Source organism: Gekko japonicus, unplaced genomic scaffold (assembly GCF_001447785.1).
Source record: "Gekko japonicus isolate JY-2015 unplaced genomic scaffold, Gekko_japonicus_V1.1 scaffold145, whole genome shotgun sequence".
Classification (NCBI taxonomy): domain Eukaryota; kingdom Metazoa; phylum Chordata; class Lepidosauria; order Squamata; family Gekkonidae; genus Gekko; species Gekko japonicus.
Genome location: NW_015173678.1, coordinates 556,056 through 581,365, shown reverse-complemented (window position 1 = coordinate 581,365; position 25,310 = coordinate 556,056). Strand labels below are relative to the sequence as shown.

General features: G+C 46.8%; 1 protein-coding gene across 1 annotated transcript in view; it reads right to left on the bottom strand.

Moving 5' to 3' along the window:
- The window catches only part of SEMA3A (semaphorin 3A), a 397,277-nt gene that overhangs the window by 14,757 nt on the left and 357,210 nt on the right, over window positions 1-25,310 (bottom strand). The window contains exons 14-15 of the mRNA XM_015422974.1: window positions 21,309-21,466; window positions 14,106-14,173 (exon numbers count right to left, since the gene is read on the bottom strand). Coding sequence (XP_015278460.1) covers window positions 14,106-14,173; window positions 21,309-21,466 — 226 coding nt within the window. The remainder of the gene's footprint in view (window positions 1-14,105; window positions 14,174-21,308; window positions 21,467-25,310) is intronic.

Sequence of the window (25,310 nt, the reverse complement as noted above, 5' to 3'; positions counted from 1 at the left end):
GTATTTCTTGGGTATTGAGAAGAGCTATGAAACTGAAAATGACAAAAGAATATTAAGAATTTTTTTGGGAAAAAATATTTTTTAAAAAGGGGTAGGTTAAATTGGGAAAAAATGAATGAATTGACAAACTAATGGGGGCAAATCTGAAAACAATGAGAGAGAAGCTCGAATCAGGGGGTAATATTTATTTAGTTGTGTAATTATTTATCTGTATATATTGATCTAAGAAAGTTTTGTAATAAGGCTAAAAATTATAATTAGTTTTTTGACAACACAGTTCAATATGTATAGGATGAGTTAATACAATTGAGGGTACAACTTGGTAGATTAGAGTAGAAGATCACTGGTCTAGATTTATAGAAAATCTATGAGCATAATTAATCTAAAGGATGTAATAGAAAAACTAAAACAAATAAATAAGGGAAATAAAAGATAATGAATTTAAAAACACATAAATAATTTAAAAAGGTAAAGGGGAAAAATACTTCAATATTAAACTCTGTTCTCATACTAGAAATAAAGAGCTTAACAGATTACTAAGGAAAAGAGTTAATACTGTGTAAGGCGAAGACAAGGAAAAATACAGTAAGCTAGTATGTATTATATTGTTAATATGAAATGGGAACTTAGTTAAGGTAATATATATGTGCCAAAAGAAAATTAAATTTAATGGTTTTGCTCAACACAAATTAGAGAATGCGGATGAGAACAAGAATTGGATATTTATTTAACTATTCTGTATGATTGGTTAGCTGCTCTGTGTTGTTGGAAAATGAAATGTGTTATTATCGGATTTATATGTAGTCTTGTTGATTTGATATATGTGTATGATACAGGCTTATATTATAAAATCAAATAAATAAATTTACCAAAAAAAACACAGCGGCTCAAAGCCAACTGAATGTTATTACAAAGGAGTTTTCAGCTGCCTGAAATAAAACTTTGTTGGGCTTTAAGGTGCCATAGGATCCAAAGGGGAGCGAGACAGCCAACAGAGGAAAGGGAAGTTGGTTTTTATCTCTCCCAGAAGTATTCATGCACGCAAAGCTTATACCTGGAATAAAACGTTGGTCTCTTAAGGGTGCCATGAGACAACCTGGACTTTGCTCCCTCTCAAGCCCGTCCGCTCTCTCTTACCCTCCTCCTCTCCCTAAAGGAGTGGGTGGGGGAGGGAGGAGGCAGCCAATGGAGGAAAGGGTAGTTGGCTTATCTCTCCCATGGGACTGAGCTACCCCAGGGAAGAAGTGTGCATGCACACAAAAGCTTATACCTGGAATAAAACTTTGTTGGTCTCTTAAGGGTGCTGTGGGACGACTTTGCTCCCTCTTAAGCCCCCCCCCAAAGGAGGGGGGAGGAGACAGCCAACAGCGGCAGCTCCAGAGAAGAAAGCAGGAGAGAGCCAGTTGCTCGCGGGCCAGATACGAGCCCTGCAGAGGTCGGTTCCAGCCCATGGGCTAATGTTTGACACCCCTGGACTAGAGAGTCTTATTTGGATCAACTGCACCACACCACACCACACTGGCCCACAGGACGTTTTCACCTCCATGCTTTTTTGTGCACCTTCATGCTACTTCCTGATTGCCTGATTTCCTCCTCATCCGACAGTCCTCCTTCCTCCCAGAAATGCACTTTGTTATCGGAACATTTCCTGATTAGCTGGCACCGTGGCAAAGGCAGAGCTCTCCCTTCCCCTTCCTGTTTCACATGCTCTGAATAATCCCACAGTATGCATTGACTCTGCATGGCTCAGCAGCAGCTGCTTCTGGTACCAGTAGGTACCTCGTTCCAGTTCTCTGTGGCTTGTGGCAGTGGTTTGGGGTGTGTGGTGTTATTAATTGTTTTTTGCTCTGAGGTTTGGATGGTGGCAGCAGCTCTTGGAGGGTGGGGGAAAGGGGGAAAATGTTTTGTGTTGTTTTCTAGGGTTGGTGTGCTGATGAAGTGGCCTGATTTTACTGTTGGGGGCAGGGGTGTTATTAAATGAATGCATGCAATATGAAATATTTTCTGTTGTTTATTGACAAATGTTAAACAAAGTTTGCGTTCAGTGACACCTTAAAGTCCAATATGAGTTATTTTGTGTAGTTGTAAAGAGATTCTTCTGTGGTCCTGTGTGTGTGTATGCGTGCGTGCTGCTTTCTTGCTGACTCTGCGCTTTGCTGTCCTTAATGCTAAAGCGCTCCTTTTTGCAGTTGTACCCAATTTGAGTTGCCCATTCCCTCAGCTGGTTTAGATCCAGCTCTGTGGAAGATGCCACGCTGCAGATGGAAGGTCATCCTTCCCACTTCTCTCTCTTACTAATCTAATTAAGCTCCTTGCTCCCGGTCTTTGCCCCCCCTCCCCCCAAATCTGTTCTGGCTACGGGGCTGCTGAGCATAAAGCAGGGGTCACGGGGAGGGGAAGTAGTTGTGAATTTCCTGTGTTGTCCAGGAGTTGGACAAAATGACCCTTGAGGACCCTTCCATCTCTGTGTTTCTATGTTTCTCCTCCATTTTATCCTCACAACAACTCTGTGGAATAGTTTAAACTGAAAGTGTGACACTGGCCCCCAGGTCACCCAATGAGCTTCCATAACAGAGTGAGGATTCAAACCGGGTCTCCCAGATCCTCCTCTCACCACTATACCACATGCATTCAGGTGCTGCAAGATCCTTTTGTTTTCAGTAGAAGGATATAACTCTGGGGTTTATAACATTATGTGAACCACAATAAAGGTGGATTTTTCCTTCGGCCATGAACTTCCCCTAAAAGCTAAATGACTAAACTGAGGCTATTGTGCTTTGGTCATATTACGAGAAGACAAGAGTCACTGGAAAAGACAATAATGCTAGGAAAAGAGGAAGACCCACCATGAGATGGATTGACTCAATAAAGGAAGCCAAGGCCCTCAGTTTGCAAAGACCTGGCTGTTAAGGAAAGGATGTTTTGGCAAACATTAATTCACAGGGTCACCATAAGTCGGAAGTGACTTGATGGCATGTAACATGCACACGTATTTCCCTTTAAGATGCCTGAAATTATAAATCTTTACAGAAATTACTGTTTTCTGGTCAAGAAGCGTGCATCACTCAAAGCTCCATGCAGTAACATCTTGGTTGACCTCACAGAGCTTCTAAATCATGTTGGCTACATATAAAACTGGCAAACCCTATTTGCAAAACTTCCTTCCAACCAAAAGGAAGAAAGCAGCTACTTGGTGCTGACAAAGTCAAGGGTTCATTTGATATCAATATCCAATATTCAGATGAAGTACCATTGACAACTACTCTCTAAGTGCGGTTCTCCAACCAGTTCCCTATCCACCTAACTATTCTAGAGTCCAGTCCATAGTCCTCTAGTTTACCCATGAAAACAACATGGGGAGCCCTGTCAAAAGCTTTACTGAAATCCAGGTAAACAACATCAACAGCATTCCCTCGATCCAATAAGCTTGTCACTCGATCAAAGAAGGAAATGAGGCTGGTCTGGAAGGACCTGTTGGGAACAAATCTGTGCTGACTTCCCCGGATCACCAAGTTGTCCTTTAGATGCTCACAAAACCGATCCCTTTAAAATCTGCTCCAGAATCTTCCCTGGGACAGAGGTCAGACTGACTGGCCTGTAGTTTCCTGGGTCATCCCTCCTCCCTTTTTTGAAAATTGGGGTAACATCTGCCCTCCTCCAGTCTTGTGGCACGTCTCCCGTCCTCCAAGAGATCTGGAAGATGATGGACAAAGGCTCTGCACTTAATTCCATGTTCATTACACTGATAACACTGTCTAACCATCTCATCCTTTGCCATCCCCTTTTTCTTTTACCTTCAGTCTTTCCCAGCATCAGGGTCTTCTCCAGTGAGGGCTCCCTTCTCATTTGGTGGCCAAAGTATTTGAGCTTCAGCTTCAGTATCTGGCCTTCCAGGGAACATTCAGGATTGATTTCTTTTAGGATTGACTGATTTGATCTCCTTGCAGTGCAACTGCGTGATAGTTTGAACATTCCTTGGCATTGTCCTTCTTTGGGATTGGAATGTAAACTGACCTTTTCCTACCTGTGGCCACTGTTGTGTTTTCCAAATTTGCTGGCATATGGAGTACAGCATATGGAGCAAATATAATAAATAAATTAACAGCATCATCTTGTAAGACTCTGAATAGCTCACCTGGGATACCATCCTCTCCGCTAGCTTTGTTGTTAGTAATGCTTTTTAAGGCCCATTTGACTTTGCACTCCAGGATGTCTGGCTTGAGGTCAGTGATCACACTGTTGTGGTTGTCAAGGACACTGAGGTCCTTCTTGTATAGTACTTCTGTGCATTCTTGTCATCTCTTCCTAATCTCTTCTGCTTCTGTTAGGTCTCTACAGTTTTTGTCCTTTATCATGGCCAGCTGTGCATGGAACGTTCCCTTGATTTCTCCAATTTTCTTGAAGAGATCTCTAATCCTTCCCATTCTACTGTTTTCCCCTATTACTTTGCATTGTTCATTCAGGAAAGTCTCCTTATCTCTCCTTGCTGTTCTCTGGAACTCTGCATTTAGTTGGGTAAATCTTCCCTTTTCACCTTTGCCTTTCACTTTCCTTCTTTCCTCTGCTATTTGTAAAGCCTCATCAGACAACCATGCTGCTTTCTTGCATTTCTTTTTCTTTGGGATGGTGCTGATTGCTCCTTCCTGTACAATGTCAAAAACCGCTGTCCTTCATAGTCAGCTTTAATGTTTTTTATGTTGTTAATGGCCATGTCATTAGTTCCCACATGGACCATCACAAATGGGTAATGCTCTGTAGGTTTGATGAGTTTAGGGATCCTCTCTGTCATATCTTTAATTTTTGCCCCTGGCAAGCAACATACCTCTCGGGCCAGGAGATCAGGCTTGGACACATAATGTTCCATACCCCTCAGCAGGGAGTCACTTATGACCAACACCATCCTTTTCCTTCCAGTGCCTTTTCTTTGTATCTCCCTGTCCTTCTCCCTCTGTCTCCCTTGCGTTTGTCATACTTCCACTGTCAGTGTTTTCATCTCTGCCTCCACCACAATGGCCTGGAATTGATTCCTCAGTTCTGATGGCACATCTCGCTCGATGCCTTTGGGGTCCTGCTGTAGCTCTCTTAGGGCAGTCAATCACACTGTTGTCCCTTTGACTGGTCTCTCCTTCTCTATGCAGGACATCAAGGCTTCTGTTAATGAACTCCTCCCCTTCCTTGATCTCAGAGATAGTAGTAATACTTTCCTACAGGCTTCGAACCATCTTCTCTAAGAGTTCTATCACACTTCTGACAAGTGTAGCCCATCTTGCCCTCAGGGAGGAAGACAAACATGGCACGCTCCCTGCAGGTGACTGGAAATGGTCCGTGAACATTCATCATCACTTCCTTCCCAAATGGATTCTTTTGCCTAGAAATACCTTGATGTGCTGCTGTACCCTGAAACTTAGAGAACTGACCAAATGGCTACCTGAGCCAAAAGGGGAAACAAGCATAACAATGTACAATTTTCTTAACTACTTATGGGGTCCCCAGGCCTGATCCCCAGGTTAAGAGTCACAGGGCAAGAACCCTTTGGCTCCCGCCAAAGGCTCACACCTCTGGCAAAGAGGAGCCTTATATAATTAAAGGCTCACCCAGCATAGGGTGGGGCCAGCAGTCAGCCCCAAGCAAAACTGCTAAAAGCTGCAATTGGTTACACCCAGGCAAAGGAGACAAACAGAAACTACACTTCCTCAAACAAGCACCACTCTCCAACAGGCTGTACACACCCACATACCCTCGAGCACTGTCCTCCCACACAGTAACCCCAGCTACTTCTCAGCAGTTAAGGAAAGGTAAATAATCAAACACTCACCACTCCAGCAGCAGCTCCCTCACCTGCCCCTTCTCAGAGCCCAGCTCTGATAAAATGCTGAAAGGGCCAAGACTCCCCCCAGAGTCACACAGCCTAAGTAAGGTACTTTTTGATTTAACCTGAGAAAATAGATCTGCTTCAATGGAAGGACTGGGTTCCATCAGGGGAAAAAAAGTCTTTAACTGGGGTGTTTGACAGTAGTCTATAGCTGAGTAATAGCTGAGTAAAGTGTGTGTGAGAGAGATTTCAAGTGGGAGGGAGCTGCTGAGCACCAGTGCTTCCTTGCCCATTCCTTTCTTCAGTTGTCTGTCTCTTAGCCAGACTCTGAGACCAGCAATCAGCTCACCTAAGAGAGGGAGGGAGTGCAAGAGAAAAGCGGCGGATGGGTGGAGGGTTGCCCCCCCCCGGGCACCATAACCCCAACACCCGCTTTACAGTACATAAAGTCATGGATCTGCCACCAATGGAAAAACCCTGGCAGCTGTGTTTCCATTTCTTGGGAAGGCACTTCCTAAGAGCCCCTGCACTGTAAGACTTGAGCTGGATCCACTGGCTGTAGTTGTTCCATGCAAGGGGAAGTGCACTCTGGGCATGCTGAAGCCTATTTTTTACTAGTTACATCTGCTTCTCCCGAGCTAATGACATGTTCCGGATCATCTGCATAGGGCACACATACAGGATGGCACCCAGCCAGTGCAAATTCAGGACAAGTAATGGATTGGTTTGGGCAATAGAAAATATAAAGGCCACTTGTTTTCAACATGGCAGTTGGTGGCAGAGTTTGTTTTCTACTTTCCGTATAAGAGGATACACAATTTTGTTTCCAGTGCCTACTAGTCAAAAAGTAAAAATTAGAAATGTTGCATTTTGAGGTGCCTTGGACATTAGATCCACTGGCTCGAGTAATGCTTTCTTTGAGAGTACGTGCATGCACACACCACTCTGGCACAGATGGCAAATCACTGCTGGGCAAGTGGCTACAGTTCAGCACACTGGCGTGTTGGTCTGAGCTGTCTACTCATGACTGACTCATGCTGGGTAGAGGAAGAAGACAATGGGCCTTTTCAATTGCCTTTTAGCCTCTGGAACCTGGAGTGGATAGCACTAAAGAAGGGAGAAAGAAATTTTACCTCAGTAGCTCTGCCTAGGGGGAAAGGCCTTAAGATGCTATGGAGTCCTTCTTGAGATATCGCTGCATGAATATGGGCTAAAGACAGTTATTTTGACTGCCACAAAGCTAGTAATGACTATATTTTCCCGCAGAGGGCAGTGTTGCATAAAATTCTTCTAGATGAAGAGCTAATTTTCTCCAGTAGTAGCTTAATGTCCCTGTTGCAAATGGATGAACCGGGAGGAAACAGTCTTATAAACGATCCTATATTCAGTCTGGGTATTTTAAGTAATAAATCATACAGTTAATACAGCTAACTAACACTCTGTCCACAAGCCATGTTAACAAAGAGAGAAGAGAGACAGCAAGAGACAGAAAAAGGAAGACACTCTTCCCTTTAACATCCAAGGTAGACCAACACAGTGCAGAAAACAGTTGAGGCGGATGCCTCACCCACCCTTTTCATCCTTTGTATTCATCAACTAATTAGAGTAGGGGGATTTTTCACATCCCAGGAGGCCAGAGGCATACCTGAGCTATGTTTTTGAGGTGACTGGACCACTTCCACAGAGGAGGACAGCATTCATTCCTTCTGTTCTGAGAATCTGGTCTGGATCAGTGTTCCCTCTAAGCTGAGTTAGTGTGAGCTAGCTCACAATATTGTAGCCTGCAGCTCACAGACTTTTGTCTTTGCTCAGGAAGGATGGCTCCAGAGCAAACTGATTTATGCAGTAGCCAAATCGCTGGCTCACAACTTTAAAGTCAGTAACTCACAAAGCAGAATTTTTGCTCACAAAATTCCACAACTTAAAGGGAACATTGGTCTGGATACAAGGCAAGTCCAATGCACATGGCAAAAAGTTGCTTGTCAAAGCACCTGAAGATGTCTCATACTGAATCAGACTCATTAAAGAATTCTCTGGCTGGGAGTTCAACTAGCTGAAGTCCTCTTTAAGCAGAAACACCAGGAATGGCATCCATGAGTCTTAGTATGCAAAGTATTGTCCCATCACTGAGCAGCGCCCCTCCCAGGTTGCAATTTAGAAGGAAGGGTTATCTGATTTGTCCATAATTGGGGTGGCTTGTAAGATTGTCGTCCCCACCCCCCAACAATCCACATCATAGAAGTTAGGCTGAGAGCTACTGATGGGTCTAATTTAATGGCTGACCCAGAAATCTGAATCTAACTGTAATGTCCTGCTTACTCTTAGTTCACATTAATGTAATGAAGCCTTCAGAAAGCATTTCCTCATTGCAATGAAGCAATCAGACTCAAACTGCTTGTGTGCCACCTGCTTTCTCTCAAGATACTCTGCAAGGGCAGCTACAACCAGCCAGACTGAAACGGCTGACACTATAGTGCCAACAGATCCAAACTCTTGTCAGTGTGAAACAGCATGCTTCCTCTACTTGGCAGAATGGCCTACCTGCCAGGAGGGCCCCACTTTGCTGCTTTCTCAAAAGTTTTGTAAGGCTGAATTATTTAGATATGCATTTCTTTAAAGTAGGCTACCAAGAACTTTTAGTCCCCTAGAAACTGGCTTTATTGCATTGATGTTGCATACAATATCTGGTGTTTGAACAGGTTTATTATATTTTTGTATAATATTATAACCTGCCCTGAGTATGCATTTGAGCAAGGCGTCCTAAAGTGTCATAAATCAGTAATAATGTGCACTGGCTGTCTTGAGAGTCAAAACAGACTTTTGGTGCTGAGGACAGGTCCCGATAAATTCCGTAATATGCAGGGGTCATTTCGTAGAAAAAGAGCTAGGGGAACTCATTGGCATAACTCATTAGCATATGCCACACCCCCTGACATCACCGGAAGTGTGTCATAAGGCCACACACCCCGCCCCCAACGGTCCCGGCTGCCGCCGCCGGCCTTGCAACTCCACCGCCGAGCCCCATGAGGGGCCCGGCGGTGGACCTGCAAGGCCAGTGGGAGTACAAGGAAGCCCCGCGAAGGCCCTCCCTGGCCCCAGGCAAGCAGGGGTGGGGAGAGGCAGGGAGGAAGCAACTTACCCTCCCTCTTCGCCTGCCTCCTCCTGGCTGAATGAGGGCCGGAAGCGGGGTGGCCGGAAGCAGGGGGCGGGGCTTCGTCTTGTGCCACACACCCCCGTACCTCACCCGGGGGAACTGCGATCCCCCGCAATCCCCCCCCCAAAATGACCTCTGGTAATATGAAAGGTGGTTGAGCATTTAGCAAACATGGCCTCCTAAGTACTTGTTCAAAGCACTTCAGCATAACATGATTTTACATATTTTATCCACACAGCAGAATCAGCCTCCCCTGGATTGTACCATATAGATGGAGGGACTGTGGATAGGGAAATGAACTTCATTTAACTCACACCTGCATTCATAACTCATGGGTAACTGGAATTAGTGTTGACTCACAGTTCTTAGCACAAGAAGGGAGTGTGAGCTTCAAGAGTCTAACAATAAACTCACTTTGTGCACATTTGTCTTTAACTGCAGTTATATTTTTAATTCTAATAGCAAATTTGGCTAAATCTGAGGATACTTAATTCTGGTGATCTTTCTACAAACCTGAAAAGAGCCCCAGGTTTGCAGAAAAATCAGAAATCTAAAATAAATACATTTCAGGGGTTAAAAAACCCAAAATGATAAAAAGAGTACCTATAGCTTTAAGAAACAGAAGTTCTCACTGGCTGTTGTTAGGCAACCACAGCATTCTAGGCTCAGTTTTTGTCAGTAAAAGGCAGGGTGGGGTCAGGGCCCTTTCCCAGACTGTTTTGGCCTTTGAGGGTGGACTTATCAGGGCCAGATCTGGCAGCAACCACAGGGTGATTTGATACCACCTCTCTGCATGACTCACCTAGGCCTGGCTCCTTGATACTGTTCAACAGCAGCCACCCTATGAAAGTCAGTGTGGTATAGCAGTTAGAGCTTCACACTAGGGTCTGGGAGACCCGGGTTCAAACCACCAGTCTGCCATGGAACTTCACTAGGCGATATAGGGCCAGTCATAAACCTTTGGCCTAACATACCTCACAGGATTGTTGTGAGGATAAAAAGAAGAGGTAGGGTTGCCAACCTCCAGGTGATGGCTGGCAATCTTCTGGGACTACAACTGAGATCCAGGTGACAAAAATAAGTTCCCTTGGTGAAAATAGCTGCTTTGGAAGATGGGCTCTGTGCCATTATACCCCTCCCCAAGTCTGAAGTCTCTCGTCTCACCAAACCCCACCCTTCCCAGACCCCAAATCTCCAGAAATTTCCCAACCTGGAGCTGGCAACCTCAGCAGCAGAATGATGTAAGGTTCCTTGGCCCCCACTAAGGAGCAATGTAGAATACAAATGAATAAAATAAATAATAAACATAGCTGGAAATGGAAGGCAGAGCGAGCACAAGTTGGTGAATGGCTGAGGAAGAGAGAATGAGACAGGGAAAGGGCAAAATATGGGGGGTGGGGGATAGCCAGGAGGAGGGAAAAAGGAAATAATATAAGGAGAGGTATACAGAGGAAAGTGATGTGCCCCCACCACAAGTCCTCGAGGGTTCCCTTCCATTAGGCTTACCAAACGCCGGCGGGGGAAATCTATTTCCTGGCAGGATGCGTGCCGCGGGGGACGGCTGTGCGCGCTGCACCCGCCGTCGCCAGGATGTGACGCTCCGCGTTACTCTGGCAACGGGGCTGTTTGGGTCCCGTTGCCAGGGTAACGCGGAGCGTCACATCCTGGCGACGGCGGGTGCAGCGCGCACAGCCGTCCCCCGCGGCACGCATCCTGCCAGGAAATAGATTTCCCCCGCCGGCGTTTGGTAAGCCTACCTTCCATGCAAGTGGGCCTTTCCCGGCAGCCAGGGCCACACAACTAGGCATTAGTTTTCCTAGGTAGAGGCAGCAGGGGGGCAGCTGAAGATGGGGGGGGAGGAGCAGATAAGGGTAGATTGGCTGTTGGATAACATGGAGAGAAGGAAGCAGGGAAATGGTAGCAGCTCTGGTGGCTTTCAGGAAAGGAAAGAGAAAATAGTGGGGGAGAAAGGAATTAGATGGTCTCCTTGTGGGTTCCCACTTGTCTATATATGAATAGTCAAGTCAGCCAAATCACTAGGGTTGCCAACTCTTCTTACCCGTCTCGGCGGGGTAGCGTCCTCGGAGTCCGGGAGTTGCTCGACCCCGCCCCCCAAGCTGCGTCACCAGAGGTGACGCAGCCACGTTGCCGACGTTGGGGGCGTGGCTGAGCTCGTCGGAGGGAAAAAACCATATGGTTTTCCCCTCCAACGAGCTCAGCCATGGCCCCAACGTCGGCAATGTGGCTGCGTCACCTCTGGTGACGCAGCTTGGGGGGCGGGGTTCCCCCCGGGCCGGAATTCCCCTGCGCCGGAACTCGGGCAGCAGAAGCGGGGGATTCCCCGCCCCCCGGCCCGATTTGGCAGCCCTACAAATCACTGTATACTTAAATCTGGTGGCTCGAGCTGTGAACCAGCAAGACAGATTTTTCTACAAACCTGAAAAGGGCCTCTGGTTTGCAGGAAAATATGGGATCTAAAAAAACAACTACAAAACACTGGGGAGGGGGTTATAATAAAAACAAATTAAAATAAAAGGAGTTGTGAAGAAATACATTTTTCTCTCAAAATTTCAAGAAGTTTCTCTCTCTTGGGAGAAAACAAGCAGGAAAGAGGAAAGCCAATATTGGCCCCGGTCACATGGAGCATTTGCCCCGCTGAAGGCACGGGAGTCCCGCAGAGTATCCGGGCGCGATCACACGGGAACATATGGGAGGCGTAGCACTCCCGTGGTGAACCTATGGCAAGCCGCCAAAGCTGCGCAGTAAAAAACTAGCACACTGCATGTACTAGCAAACGCTTTGCCACGGGCCGCCTATGGAAGCCTCCTGGTGTGATTGTGCCATCACGCGGTTTCCTCTCCCATCGTCCTCTTTGCTGCAGGGAAGCCGCCATCGCGTCTGATCGCATAATGCGACGACGCAAATAGCTGCGCTCCCCCCCTGCGTTTTCCGGCACGTCTGGCCGGGGCCTCAATTGCTTTTCAGCTTCACCTCATCCACACTTGGCATGGTCCAGTTCCCCTGCACACCCAAGCAGGGAACAGAGGTTTAGAGGAATTAAGTACCAGAAAGACTTCAGGAAGAAACTCCTGGAGACTTCAGGAAAAGATTCTTTGACCTGGCCTGACTTGGTCAGTGGGAGCAGAAAGAGGCATGATAAAACTCCTGGAAGCAAGGAAGAAGGGAGAGAGAAGCCCCTCCTGGTCTTTGGAAAACCTTGGAGAGTAGTGTGGAACAGGGCCTGCAGGTCAGAGCAGGACCTTTTTGCCACAGGAGCACTTGTAGCTTTAAAAAAAATTGATTCCCTTAATGGCTGTTGTTAGGCAACCACAGCATTCCAGGCTTCAGCTTATGTGAGTAACATGCAGGGGGCTGGTACAGGGCAGTTTCCAGGATCATTTTGGCCTTTGAAGGAGGACTCATTGGAGTCTTGGGCTAGGGTTGCTGGCTCCAGTTTGGGAAATTCCTGGAGATTTTGTGGTGAAGTCAGAGGAGTGCAGGTTTTGGGGAGGAGAGAGGTCTCATCATGGTAGAATACCATAGAGTTCACCCTCCAAAGCAGCCATTTTCTCCAGGAAGACAGAGCTCTATTGACTGGAGTTTAGCTGTAATTCATGGAGATCTCTAGGTCCCAAAATGGAGGCTGGCAACCCTAGGTCTGGCAGTACCCTCTGGGCAACTTGATACTCCCTGAACTGCATGACTCAACTAGGCCTTACTGCTTGCTACTGTTCAACAGCTGCCTCCCTATGAAAGCCACTGTACTGCAGTGTTTAGAGCTTCAGAGTAGGGTATGTGAGACCCAGGTTCAGATCCCCGTCTTGCTGTGGAAGCTGACTGGGTGATTTTGGACCGGTCACATACATTCCGTCTAACCTACCTCACAGGGTTGTTAGGCAGATAAAAAGCAGGAGAGGAGAATAATGTAAGCTGCTTTGGTCCCCACTGTGGAGAATGACCATAGTTCTCCTTGGTAAAGGATGCAGAAGGAAAGGAGATGGAAAGTTGAAGACAGGGGCAGATGAAGGTAGACTAGCTGTTGAGTGGGAACGAGATAGGGTTGCCAGCTCCAGGTTAGGGAATTTTTGGAGATCTGAGGGGTGGAGCCTGGGAAGCATGGGGTTTGAGGAGGGGAGGGACCTCAGACAGTTATAATGCAGTAGACTCTACCTGCCAAAGTAGCCATTTCCTCCAGGAGAACTGGCATTACCAACCTCTAGGTGAGGGCTCGAGATAACATGGGAGAGATCAGTTCCCCTGGGGAAAATGGCTGCGTTGCGGTGGTAGAGTCTATGGCATTTTACCCTGCTGAAGCCACTTCCCTGCCCAAACCTCACCCTACCAAGGCTCCATCCCCCAAATCTCCAGGAATTTCCGAATCTGGACCTGGCAACCCTAAGAGGAAACTGATCTCTGTAGCTGGGAGATCAGCTGCGATTCCTGGAGAGCCACCGCTGCCACTGTTTGTGTGTGTGGGGGGGGGAGCAGATGGGCAGCTGAGAGAGCTAGGGCTGCCAAGCCATGGCGGGGGATCCGCACGTCTTCACAGGATCCCTGCCGCGGGGGACAGTGATACGCATTGCACCGCCGTCGCCAGGATGTGACGCTATGCGACGCGTAGCATATCCTGGCGACGGCGGTGCAATGCATATCGCTGTCCCCCGTGGCAGGGATCCTGTGAAGGCGTGCGGATCCCCCGCTGCGGCTTGGCAGCCCTAGAGAGAGCCACTAGCACCACTGCTGCTGTAGGGAGTGTGGAAGCAGGTGGGAGGCTGGGGCAATGATGAGGGGGTAGAAAGAGAGAGTGATGGGGTGGGGGGCAGAAAGAGAGAGAAAGAGTGATGGGATGGGGCAGAAAGAGAAAGAGTGATGAAGTGGGGAGGCAGAAAAAGAGAGGGATGGGTGAGGGCAGAAAGAGAGAGGAAGTGGCAGGCATGGAGGAGAGAAAGTAAGAACTGTGATTAGGTTAGCAGCCAGTTAACTTAATGGCTTCACTTCTGAGTAAACATCACAGGTGGCTAAGGGCAGAGAGTTACAGTGTTTGAAATGCAAATTCAGTGCTGTGTTTTCCACCTCTCTCTCCAATCCTTTGCTTTCATGAACCAGGAAAACATATTCTGCAATGATCTAGAGATTTACCATGATGCTGTAGATCCGAGCAGTGTGTAAGAGGATCCCCATTCCGAATATCTTGCCGTCTTGTGCGTCTGAAAGAAGAAAATGAGAAAATCAGATTAATTTCCAGTGAGTTTTTTTTTAAGGTTAAAGGATTTTTTTTTAATGGTTAAAGATGAACTGCCTGGTCCTAACAACTGCATGATGCACAGACATTTTCCTGGCCAAGGAATAACTGTTGGGAAAGTGTTCATATCGGAGCAAAAGGCAAGAGCTCAGAAAAGCTGGGAAGCTACACTGCCTTGTGGCCTGCAGCATTTGTGGCACTCAGGGTGGCACTCTGAAAAGCCTAAAGACAGTTGCACCAACACTGCCAAGTTTCACAGATTACCATTTATAGAAGGACCATCCTTAAAACACACAGATTTTAAAAATGACTAATGAAGCACAAGAAAGGATCATCAATAAATTGAGGGGGGGGGGGAATCTGAAATGCCACAGGCCAATATTTATTACATTAGAAAATCCCAGATCCCGAAGCACTGCTAACCAAAAGCTCCTTTTCAGATGAAAAGGGCTGCCAAGGACCTTATTCTCTGCCCATGTGAAGTATGGAGATACTGGGATCCTCTAAGAAATACAACCATGACTATTTTCCCCCTCCCCTCCCCTAAATTGCTATCCAAGTGAGCTCAGTTGCACCAAGACTAGGATTCTTCTTGTTTTGGGTGCTGTTATGGGATGAGGGGCAGATGGCAGGGATAATGTGACAATTATGGTGATAGACTGTCATGAAAAGCCATTTTTCCTATTTCAGTGGCTTTATAAAAATCTTGGTTCAAGCTCTGAAAGAGGCCTACATAGAAAACTTTCCCTAGAGACAGAGATAAGAAGAGGTGCTGTGACCTTGGTAGATTGCTTTCAGCTGGCTGGTACAGTTTGTAACTGCCCGGGAAGCAACCAGCCCAACTAAGCACATTCCAGAGCTATTGACTTCTTAGCACCTGTGCGGTGGAGTGAATGGGCCCTTAATTGGATAAGTTTTGTTTTCTCCTCTGCTCATAGTATTATGGGATGCTTTAACCCTAGCAACAGTGAAAAGATTACATCACTTTTCTGGTCTGTGACTAGGGTTGCCAAGTCCATCTTCCACCCCCAGTAGGGGACTTTGGGGGCATTCCTGGAGGGGGTGGGGCATCCCTGATGTGATGACATCACGTTGGGGACATCCGCCGCGCCCCCACCCGCGTGTGCACAGGATCTCCAGAAACACCAGTTCCCTGTACTTAAAGGAGCCGGCGTTTCCCCTTTAAGAGCAAAGAGCCGCGTTTCCCTTTTAAGTGCATGAAGCTGGCATTTCCCTGCAAGCCTGATCTCAAGCGGAGATCGGGCTTGGGAGGAAACACGGCCTCCATGAACTTAAAGGCAGCCACCCCTCTCTCTCAAGAGAGAAGGTAGACGGGTGGCTGTTGGGGGCGGGGCTTCTCTTACTGGCCATCTGGCCGGCAGCGGGTAGAACCCCCCCAAAATGGGGGACTCCTGGCAAACCGGGGGGGGGGGGGTTGGCAACCCTATCTGTGACTGGTCAAAGTCCTAGGCTGGTCAGAGACCCCTTTTTCTATAAAATAAGGTTTCATTCTGTGGAATGGTGGTGCCTAGGAACTATGGGGCCTTGCGTTGTCAATAGTTCCAAAGCAACTCAGCAACTGGCATTCCCTTTTTGACTCTGCCTGGATGGGCTGATTGAAACATCTTGTTATGTTGGACTACTGCATCTCTTTGTAACCTGAAAAGGTAACTCTGCAACTGTATTGTAAGTTTTAGTTATGCTAGTTATGCTTAGAGTTTATTATTTTTCCTTCACTGTCTAAAGTCTTGTTTTTATATAAGTTTGCACCTCCTTAAAGCAATTATATTTTTACTCTGTCGTGGTATTTGTGCTCCTTGAACCTCAAAGGCTTAATTCATTGCCTTAGCCTCTTGACCCCTGCCAAAAGTAACTGTTTGTTCCTGAGCTCAGTCTGTAGTTTCACTCTGCAGGGCTGACCTTGTGTATTAAGTTCCATAGCCAGTCTGGAAGTTTGGTCTTTTACTCCAGGACTGTTGGGAACCACTAAAAGACCTGGTGGTGGACTATCTGATGCTTGAGGGGGATTTTAGATTCTCTTGAGTAATTTGTAATTTTGCTGTGCAACCTGTTCTCTGAACCCAAACATTTTGACCCGGAGGGGTTAGCGTTTGTGACATGGACAGGGTAGATGGCATCCCAAAGACTGGCGTAGTATTGGAAAGATAAACTTCACAGGATAGAGACTGTAGTTTACAACCCAAAGGGAAAACACACCAGCTCTTTGAAGTGTTAACATCCCTCAATTGGCTGCCCTGCTTCTAGCGGGCTTGAACTCCAGCACCTGGCACCTGGCACCAATGTTCCCTCTAAGCTGTGGAGTGTTGTGACCAAAAATTCCACTTTGTGAGCTACTGGCACTAAAGTTGTGAGCGAGCAATTTGGCTACTGCATACATTCATTTGCTCTGGAGCCATCCTTCCTGAGCTAAGACAAAAATGTGTGAGCTGGAGGCTAAAAAACCGTGAGCTAGCTCACACTAACTCAGCTTAGAGGGAACAGTGCCTGGCACTCAGATTGGCTAATGCCCTCTCAGGGATCTAAAAAGGGGAGCCGTTCCTTTGTTTGGGGTACAGAGAGAGAGAGAGAGCTAGCTAGATAGATAGATAGCGAGAGCGCTAGATAGAGAGACAAAGGAAGGTTCAAAGTGAGTGATGAAGGAGTATGTTGCTAGCAAGTACAGCCCTGGGGAGGGGTTAACTATACATGTAACAGCCAGCCTCCCTCTGAGGCTGCACCAGATGTTCAAGGATTGTAAGTTAACTAGCAAGTAACCTTCCTTTCATTTCTTTTTTATTTTGCTTAGCTCTACCTGGAACTATCTTGTAGTCATCAATGAGTTTGTGCCTAGTGGTTACTAAAGTTGTTCAGCTGAGGAGCCTTACATATTTTGTAAGATCCCCCTTAGGTATAAGATCCCCTTCTGGTTAACACCAGATAAGAGAGGTAATTTAATTAACCCAGGGGTACTGGAGATATGAGAACGCAAGAGTAAATTTTTGCCCCCAGCATTCTAACAGAGCTGCATGCCAGTGAGGGGAAGTCTGTAGGAGAAAGCACCTCTACATGGTGGCAGCAACCATTACAGGTGCACTTTTGCTTAGAGGCAAGTCCTTCCTTTCGTTTTTCAGAGCTCCTCTGAGCAGCAGATCTTGAGTAATAATTGAAAGAGTACTCAAGTAGTTTCTAAAGGAAAATATGATAGACAAGAATTTAGCAACCTAAGGTTATAGTCGGATCACTGTCTAGCATCAGATAGGGAATAACATCACTTTGTGAATTACTGAACAATAAATATGGTAAAAGAGGTAATATCCATTGATTACTAAAAACAGCAGAAAAGAAACATTCCAGAATTTTATGAGATAAATTATCAATTTTATCCACGCCACATGGACAAAGGTGATCTGAATGTGGAAAATTACAAAACCTCCCAGACAATACTCCCACACAATACTAGAGCAAATGCCCTAGCATAACAAAGAACTGTTAAATATCTTTTCTAGGACAGCAAGGACCAAGGTGGTAAAATGACAAAGAATTGGGTCCAACAAACTCTACGAGCATGAATTACCATGCTATCATAATTGATCTTGGTGAGATAATGCTTGACAATATTGAGGTTCCCTGCCTTAACCAGCTGGAGAACGTCTTCTAAAGTAAGGCCCAGATGCTGTAATCTAGTGTCAACGGTCTTCATTCATATTGCGTAATAGGCATCTTGTTTGAGAGAAAACAGCAATCCATCTGCTTCTACAGCAAAGATAGTCTTTATGCTAAGCTTAAAAGCACTAAGCCATGCTCTAGCTTCCAATGACTTTTGGCCTAGTTTAGCTCTGAGAGAAACATCCGAAATACATTGAGGGCCACCCATTATCCTATGCAGAAACTAACAAAGGAGATGACCGAAAGATCCTGAGATTACCAGATAGTAACACCATAAAGTAGCTGTGAAATTATTTTTGACTTGAACACCTGAATAGTACCAGGGATATAGCTTGCTCCCCTAGAGAAAAAAGAAAGTTAAGATCGCTCCACTTAAATTTATTTACTGCAAACTTAAGCTAAGGAGACTAAGAAAGGTTTGATGAGAAAACAATTCCCAAGTAACAAAACTTCCTAACTTATTCAATATGAAAGTTTGCTACGACCCATTTAGAAAGTCTTAAATTGCTATTTTTGGAGAAAACCAGTATTTTAGATTTATTGTAGTTTATTTGCAACTCCTCTTCTAAACAGCAATTTGAGAAATGTCTCTTTAGAGGGATCTCAGTATGAGAAATAAGAACAGAATCATCAGCATAAAGGAGTAGTGGTAATTCTTTTGAAGCTAATCTGGGAGCATGAAACTCTGAAGGCTCAATATCAGATCATTTAAATATAAATTAAGAGGGAGGGGAGCAAGCAAACAACCTTGTCTAAACCCCCTATCAAAACTAAAACTGTTTGAGACTTTCCTCTTGTCACCACATTGAATCTAATGTCTTTCGATGAACTTGAATACATTAAAGGGAATAAAGTATCATCAGCATTAAAGCCCAACCAAGTAGCCAATAAAGCTTCATTGTCACTTCCAGTTCTGGCATTAAAGTCATCTGCTAAAATAACCATCATGTCTGGAAGAGTCCTTGGAGGCAAGTAATACAATAACAAGAAGCACTTACACTCAAGTAAACCTGCACAGGATTGGGCTGCGTGTCTGGAGAACAGGCTAGAGATAATTGGGATGTATGACTCATCAGGAGAGTGATCTTTGAATGACTGACCTCTCTAGATGTGCTGGGGAAATGTTCATTTGTCTGCAGCAGGCCTGGGAGCAGAGTGGGGAGACCTTGATCCTCCATATTGCCTGACTGTCCCAGAACAGCTAAACAAACAAATTCTCTTTCAATCTGGCAACCCTGTTAGCAAATCTGATTTTCAATTCTGGCTTTGTTTCCATTGTTTTTCCACCCCGCCAGTCACCCAAGAATGAAGAAGAGATTGGATTTATACCCTGCCCGTCATTACCCGAAGGAGTCTCAGAGCGGCTTACGAACTCCTTTCCCTCCCCCTTCCCACAGCAGACACCCTGTGAGGTAGGTGGGGCTGAGAGAGCTCTGACATAAACTGTTCTTTTTCAAGAACAGCTGTGCCAGAACTATGGCTTGCCCAAGGTCATCCAGTAGGTACAAGTGGAGGAATGGGGAATCAAACCTGGTTCTCCCAGATTAGAGTCCACGCCCCTAATCACTACACCAAACTAGCTCTCAATGGATGGATATTGCTCCTTCAGAATGGATATTGCTCCTTCAGTTCTACAAGTTCCATTTTCCTAGTGCCAGTTGAAGTCCAACCCACATAAACATAGCACTCCCTGGGTAGACTTGAGGTAGGGGGAGCAGAGAAAGAAAGCAACTTTAACTTTAAATGCATTTCAAAGCCCCCCTCCCACCAGCCGGCTTGGAGAAGGCATTTGTCTCTTTAAATTCCTTCTCCAAGCCAGCTGGCGTGGGGAGCAGGGGGAGGGCTTAAATAATGGATTTAAAGTTAAAATTGCTTTCTTTCCACCTCTCCCTCCTCCCATCTATTTCCTTCCTTCCCTCCCTCCTTCCCTCCATCATCGAAAGTTAAATTTGTTCTCCAAGCTCTGCCACATCGCCACACCAGCTGGCTGGCTTGGCTCGGAGAAGGCATTTGTCTCTTTAAATCCCTTCTCCAAGCCAAGCCGGCTGGCATAGGGGTGTGGGGGGCTTTGGAGAACACGTTTAAAGATAAAGTTGCTTTCTTTCAACCTCTCCCTTCCCCCCTTCCCATTTATTTACTTTCTTTCCACCCCTCTCTCTCTTTCTGTCTTTCTTTCCCCCTCCCTCCCCCTTCCTCATCTATTTGCTTTCTTTCCACCTTTTTCTTTTTTTACCTTTCTTTCTCTCTTCCTTCCTTCCTCCACCTCTCTCATCTCCTTCCTTCCTTCCATGCTTTCTCTCTCTTTCCTTCCTCCCCACCTCAGCTATTTGCTTGCTTGCTTCCTTCCTTCCCCTCCCTCTCTCCCTTCCAATCTATTTGCCTTCTTTGTTTCTGTTTCTCTCTGTTTCTCTCTATCTCTCTCCTTTTTCTTTCCACCTCTTTCATTCTTTCCACCTTTCTCTTTCTCTCTCCCTCCCTCCCCCTCTCTCCCATCTATCTATTTTCTTTCTTTCTCTTTCTTTCTTTCTTTCTTTCTTTCTTTCTTTCTTTCTTTCTTTCTCTCTTTCTCTCTCTCTCTCTCTCTCTCTCTCTCTCTCTCCTTCTCATCCTTCTCCATCTATTTGCTTTCTTTGTTTTTCTCTCTCTCTTTCCCCGTCCTCCCTCCCTCCTTTCCACCTTTCTTTCTTTTTCACTTTCTCACTTTCTTCTTTCCTTTCTTTCTTTCCCCCTCTTTTCCTTCTTCCCCTCCCCTCCCCATCTACTTGCTTCCTTTGTTTCTCTCTCTCTCTCCACCTCTTTCATTCTTTCTCTCCACCTCTCTTTCTCTTAGACAAATAAATATAATTAGCAAACAAATAAATATCATTGGACAAATAAATATCATTATCAATATCTGTTTTTGCCCCTTTTGTTTTTATTTTTGGCAGTCTCCTTTAATGTTAATAAAAAGCAAATTTTTATATTTTCCAATAACACGTTTGTAATATTTGTTCATGTCTTGCGACTCTCAAACATCTGACGTTTATTCTATGTGCCTCTTACATTAAGCAAGTTTGGCCATCCCTGAATTAAGCTGAAGAATAAGACAGTTATGCCAGCTATTACAAATGCTCATGACAAGCTTGCTTAGTTTTTAAACAATAAATGTTAAGACACATCAATAGAGACTGGGTATTTCACTGCCTATGGTATGAACCTCCATGTCCAAAGGCAGTTGAACCTTGAATGCCAGATACTGAGGACAAATGGGTATGGCCATCTGCTTTTGTGAGCTTCTGGCTATCTACTGTTACAAACCAACTGCCAAACTGGATGGATCTGCCTTGCTCTGATCCAGCACGGCCGGTCTCGTGTTCAATGAAGTACTGGCAACACTAATACAATCAGCTAAGGCAGACACACAAGAAAGCCCGATGAGAGCTGCCCCCACTCACCTCTTTGCCGCGGGGAAGTAGCGAGAGCAGGAGGAGCCATCCCAGGCACAGTAGGGATCCCGAGCAAGGCAGCACTCAGCACAGGCTTTCCCATACACATCACAGCGGTGTAAGGGAAGCTGGGAAACACCGACAGCTGAGCCGATGTAGAGCTGTTGCTGGGGAGGAGGAGGAGGAAGAAAGAAACAGGCATTTGTAGCAAAGGCAATTAAAACAAACAGCAAAAAGAGAGCATTTCATATGGTTACACTCCTCCTTTGGAATCCAACTTCTGCATTCTGCTATGATGTCCAAGAAAAGGAGCCCCTCCCTCTGCTCCCTAATGGGAGACATCTCTTTATGCAGCAGACAAACAATCTACATTAATGCAGCAGAAAACAAGAACGTGGGTCCATTTGCTTTTTAGGTCCTGTTGGATAGGGTTGTTAACTCTAGGTTGGGAAATTCCTGGAAATTTGGGGATGGCGTCTGGGGAAGGTGGAACCTCAACTGGGTAAAATGCCACAGAATCCACCCTCCAAAGCAGCCATTTTCTCCAGGGGAACTGATCTCTGCACTCTGGAAATCCTTTGTAATTCCAGGATGTCTCTGGCCTACCTAGAGGCTGGCAACCCTACTGTTGGAATATCCTAAGCCATCCTCCAACTGTGGATACAGCCCAGCTATGCACATGTGATGGACAGTAAATGGTTAATGCTTTAACCCCTGGCCTGAGGACCTTGAGTGACAGGGGATTCAAACGGAATTCTACAGGTGAGAATGTCAGTTAGGAGTGGCAGTTAAGAATGACTGGTGAGTGGGAAAGAAAGTTAAGCAGAGTGAGAGGATCAAGAAGGATCCTGAATTAGGGAACTGGGATGAGTGGCCCTTCCCTGAGGTATTTCTCTCAAGGAAGGTTCACTTGTCCCAGTTCCCTAACTCAGGACCCTTCCTGATCCTAGTAAAGGGGGGGTTATCCCTATTAAGTCTGAGGGAAATAGCTCCTAGTAAAGGAGTGGTGGTAAATCCCTATCAAGTGGTTAAGAAGGGATATTGGAACTTGCGTGAATGTTCCTGCCTTCACCAACTTAAGTATCTTTGAGACAAAGACGTTTATGCCTGTTGAAGCTAAAACTGCCAAGAAATCTCTCTCCTCAGTTTTATAGATCTATCTGTATAACAAAACAGATGCCAGGACAAAGTTTGAGTCCAGTGGCACCTTTAAGACCAACAAAGTTTTATTCGAGGTGTGAGCTTTTGTGTGCACGTGCACTTCCTCAGACATATTGAAATGGAGGTTATCAGTCCATACATATAGGTAGAGGGTGACCAGCAAATTAGCATACAACATAATGGAGATGTTTTAACAGATGTGAGAACCAAACAGGAATAACAAGCTAAGTTTATCCCCCGGAACTGAATCCAAACAAATGGTGACCATATAAACTTAACTTGTTATTCCTATTTGGTTGGCACATCTGTTAAAACATCTTCATTATGCTGTATGCTAATTTGCTATTCACCCTCTACTTATATGTATGGACTGATAACTTCCATTTCAACGTGTCTGAGGAAGTGTGTGTGCACACAAAAGCTCACACCTTAAATACAACTTTGTTGGTCTTAAAAATGCCACTGGACTCAAACTTTGTTCTGCTGCTTCAGACAAACATGGCTACACACCTAAACAGCCTCATTGTGTGTTTATATTTCTACAGAGTTACCTCATTCCTTGCCTGTTCTCCTTCTAAGTCCTAAACCTGATACCTATCTGATCATTTCCTCTCAAAAGTGAAATAAAGCAGTTTGTTAGTTTTGAATTACCATCAGCCTCTGATGTGCCATTATCAGACAAAGAAAAAAGATAGATGTTAGTTGGTCCCTCAGTTCCTTAGGCTGGGTCAGCAGCAGGCCTGTAGCTAACAACTTTTTGCTCAGGGGGCCCATGTTTTTCTCAGGGAGCCCACTACCAATGTTCCCTCTAAGCTGTGGAGTTTTGTGAGCTACTGCCATTAAAGTTGTGAGTGAGCGATTTGGCTCACTGCCTGTGAGGTAGGTGGGGCTGAGAGGGCTATTTCCAGAACTACCCTTTCAAGAACAGCTCTGAAAGAACTTGAACTGACCCAAGGTCACCCAGCAGGCACAAGTGAAGGAGAGGGGAATCAAACCCGGTTCTCCCAGATTAGAGTCCGCGCACTTAACCACTACACCAAACTGGTGCTTCCTGACCAGTGTTCCCTCTAAGCTGAGTGAGTGTGAGCCAGCTCACATTTTTTAGCCTCTGGCTCACAGATTTTTGTCTTTGCTCAGGAAGGATGGCTCCAGAGCAGACTGATTTATGCAGTATCCAAATCGCCCGCTCACAACTTGAATGCCAGTAGCTCACAAAGTAGAATTTTTGCTCACCAGACTCCACAGCTGAGAGGGAGCGTGGGTGATGACCCTAATAAATCCCTTGGGGGAAAAGTTCTCAGAGATGGCAATGAAGTTACAGACTATTAGATGTGGAGAGACTATTAGATGTGGCGGAGGTGGACAGGCTTGGAGAGGAGACTTCCTTGGCTGTCAAGAGTTTGAAGCATTGGATGACTAGGTTCTCCTATCCAGGATCTGCCATCCTTCCTGGGGGAACCTACACAGCCAAAATTATGGCGCCTTCCCCCCCCTACAGGTGTTCCTGGGCAGATTCCCCCCCCCCGTTGTTCCGCGCAGACCCACCTCACCCCTTTGGCTGACTTTATTGGGCTGAGAGGAAACTTTAAGGGGGGGAAACAAAACAACCCAGCGGCCCATCCACCCCCTCCCCCGTCATGTCTTCGCCCGGCTGCAGCCAGAAGGTTGCCAAAGGAGGACTTGGCTTTCCCCGGGAGCTGGATGCTTCGACTGGAGCTCAACTTTGAGAGAACGATGCAGCCTGGCCGTGCCCAGCCCCTCCGCCGCCGCTAGACGTTTTCTTAGGACCCCCACAAAACTTGCGCGCCAGAGACAGACAACCAGAAGGGGGGAGAGAGAGAGAGCAAAGGAGGAGGTGACCGAGATCAAGGAGCCGAGCCGAGCCAGCGCCTGAGAGACACAGAGAGAGGGGGGAGAGAGAGAGAAAAGGGGGTGGGGGAAAGGTGGAGGAGAGAGAGCGTGAGCGGGCGCGTGAGGAAGAGAGAGAGAGAGAGATGGTGCGTGTGAGGGGAGAAAGGCGCCCACCCGCACTCCTTCGCCACACACACAAAGCCTTCCCAGAGGGGGCCGGGGGAAGACGACGGCCGAGGAGGAGAAGGAGAAGAGCGGGTGCGGGAGGGGTCGGCTGAGAAAGTTTCTCCGCACCCGAAGGAAGCGAGCAGGCGGGCCCGGCCGAGGGTGAGGAGATGCTCCGCAGCCGGGAGTGAAGGGGGGAGCGCGCGGGCGCGGGAACTGGCCCGGCCGCCCCTTCCTGCCCTCCCCCCACGCGCTGTTTCCCGGCCATGTTGCCGCTGCCACTAACAGGTGAAGCGTACTAGAGGTGGCCTCGAGGGGGGCGACACAGTGGGTCGGTGCGGAGAGGAGGCCAGTGGCAGCCGGGCGCCTGCGCGGGTGGAACCTTTCGGCCAGGGAGGCCGCAGCAATGACCACGGTGGCGTCTAACCCTTACCTGCCGGGAAACAGCATCCTGTCGGCCGGCTCCATCGTGCACTCAGACTCAGGTATGCAGCCAGGCAGCATGGCCGTCACCTCGGTGTCGGGCGGGGGCGGCGGCTACCGGGGCGACCCGTCCTTGGTGAAGATGGTCCAGAGCGACTTCATGCAGGGCGCCATGGTGGCCAGCAACGGCGGCCATATGCTGAGCCATGCCCACCAGTGGGTCACCAGTGGGTCACTGCCCTGCCCCACGCCGCCGCCACCAACCTTGGAGGGCAGCGGCGGCGAGGGGGAAAAGGGGGAGCAGAGGATCGGGGAAGGGGGCCTGCAAAACCCGCAGGGGGGGCGGGCCCCGTGGGCCCCATGCAGGCTACGGGCCTGGTCAGCAGATATATTTAAACAAGAAGAGAAGAA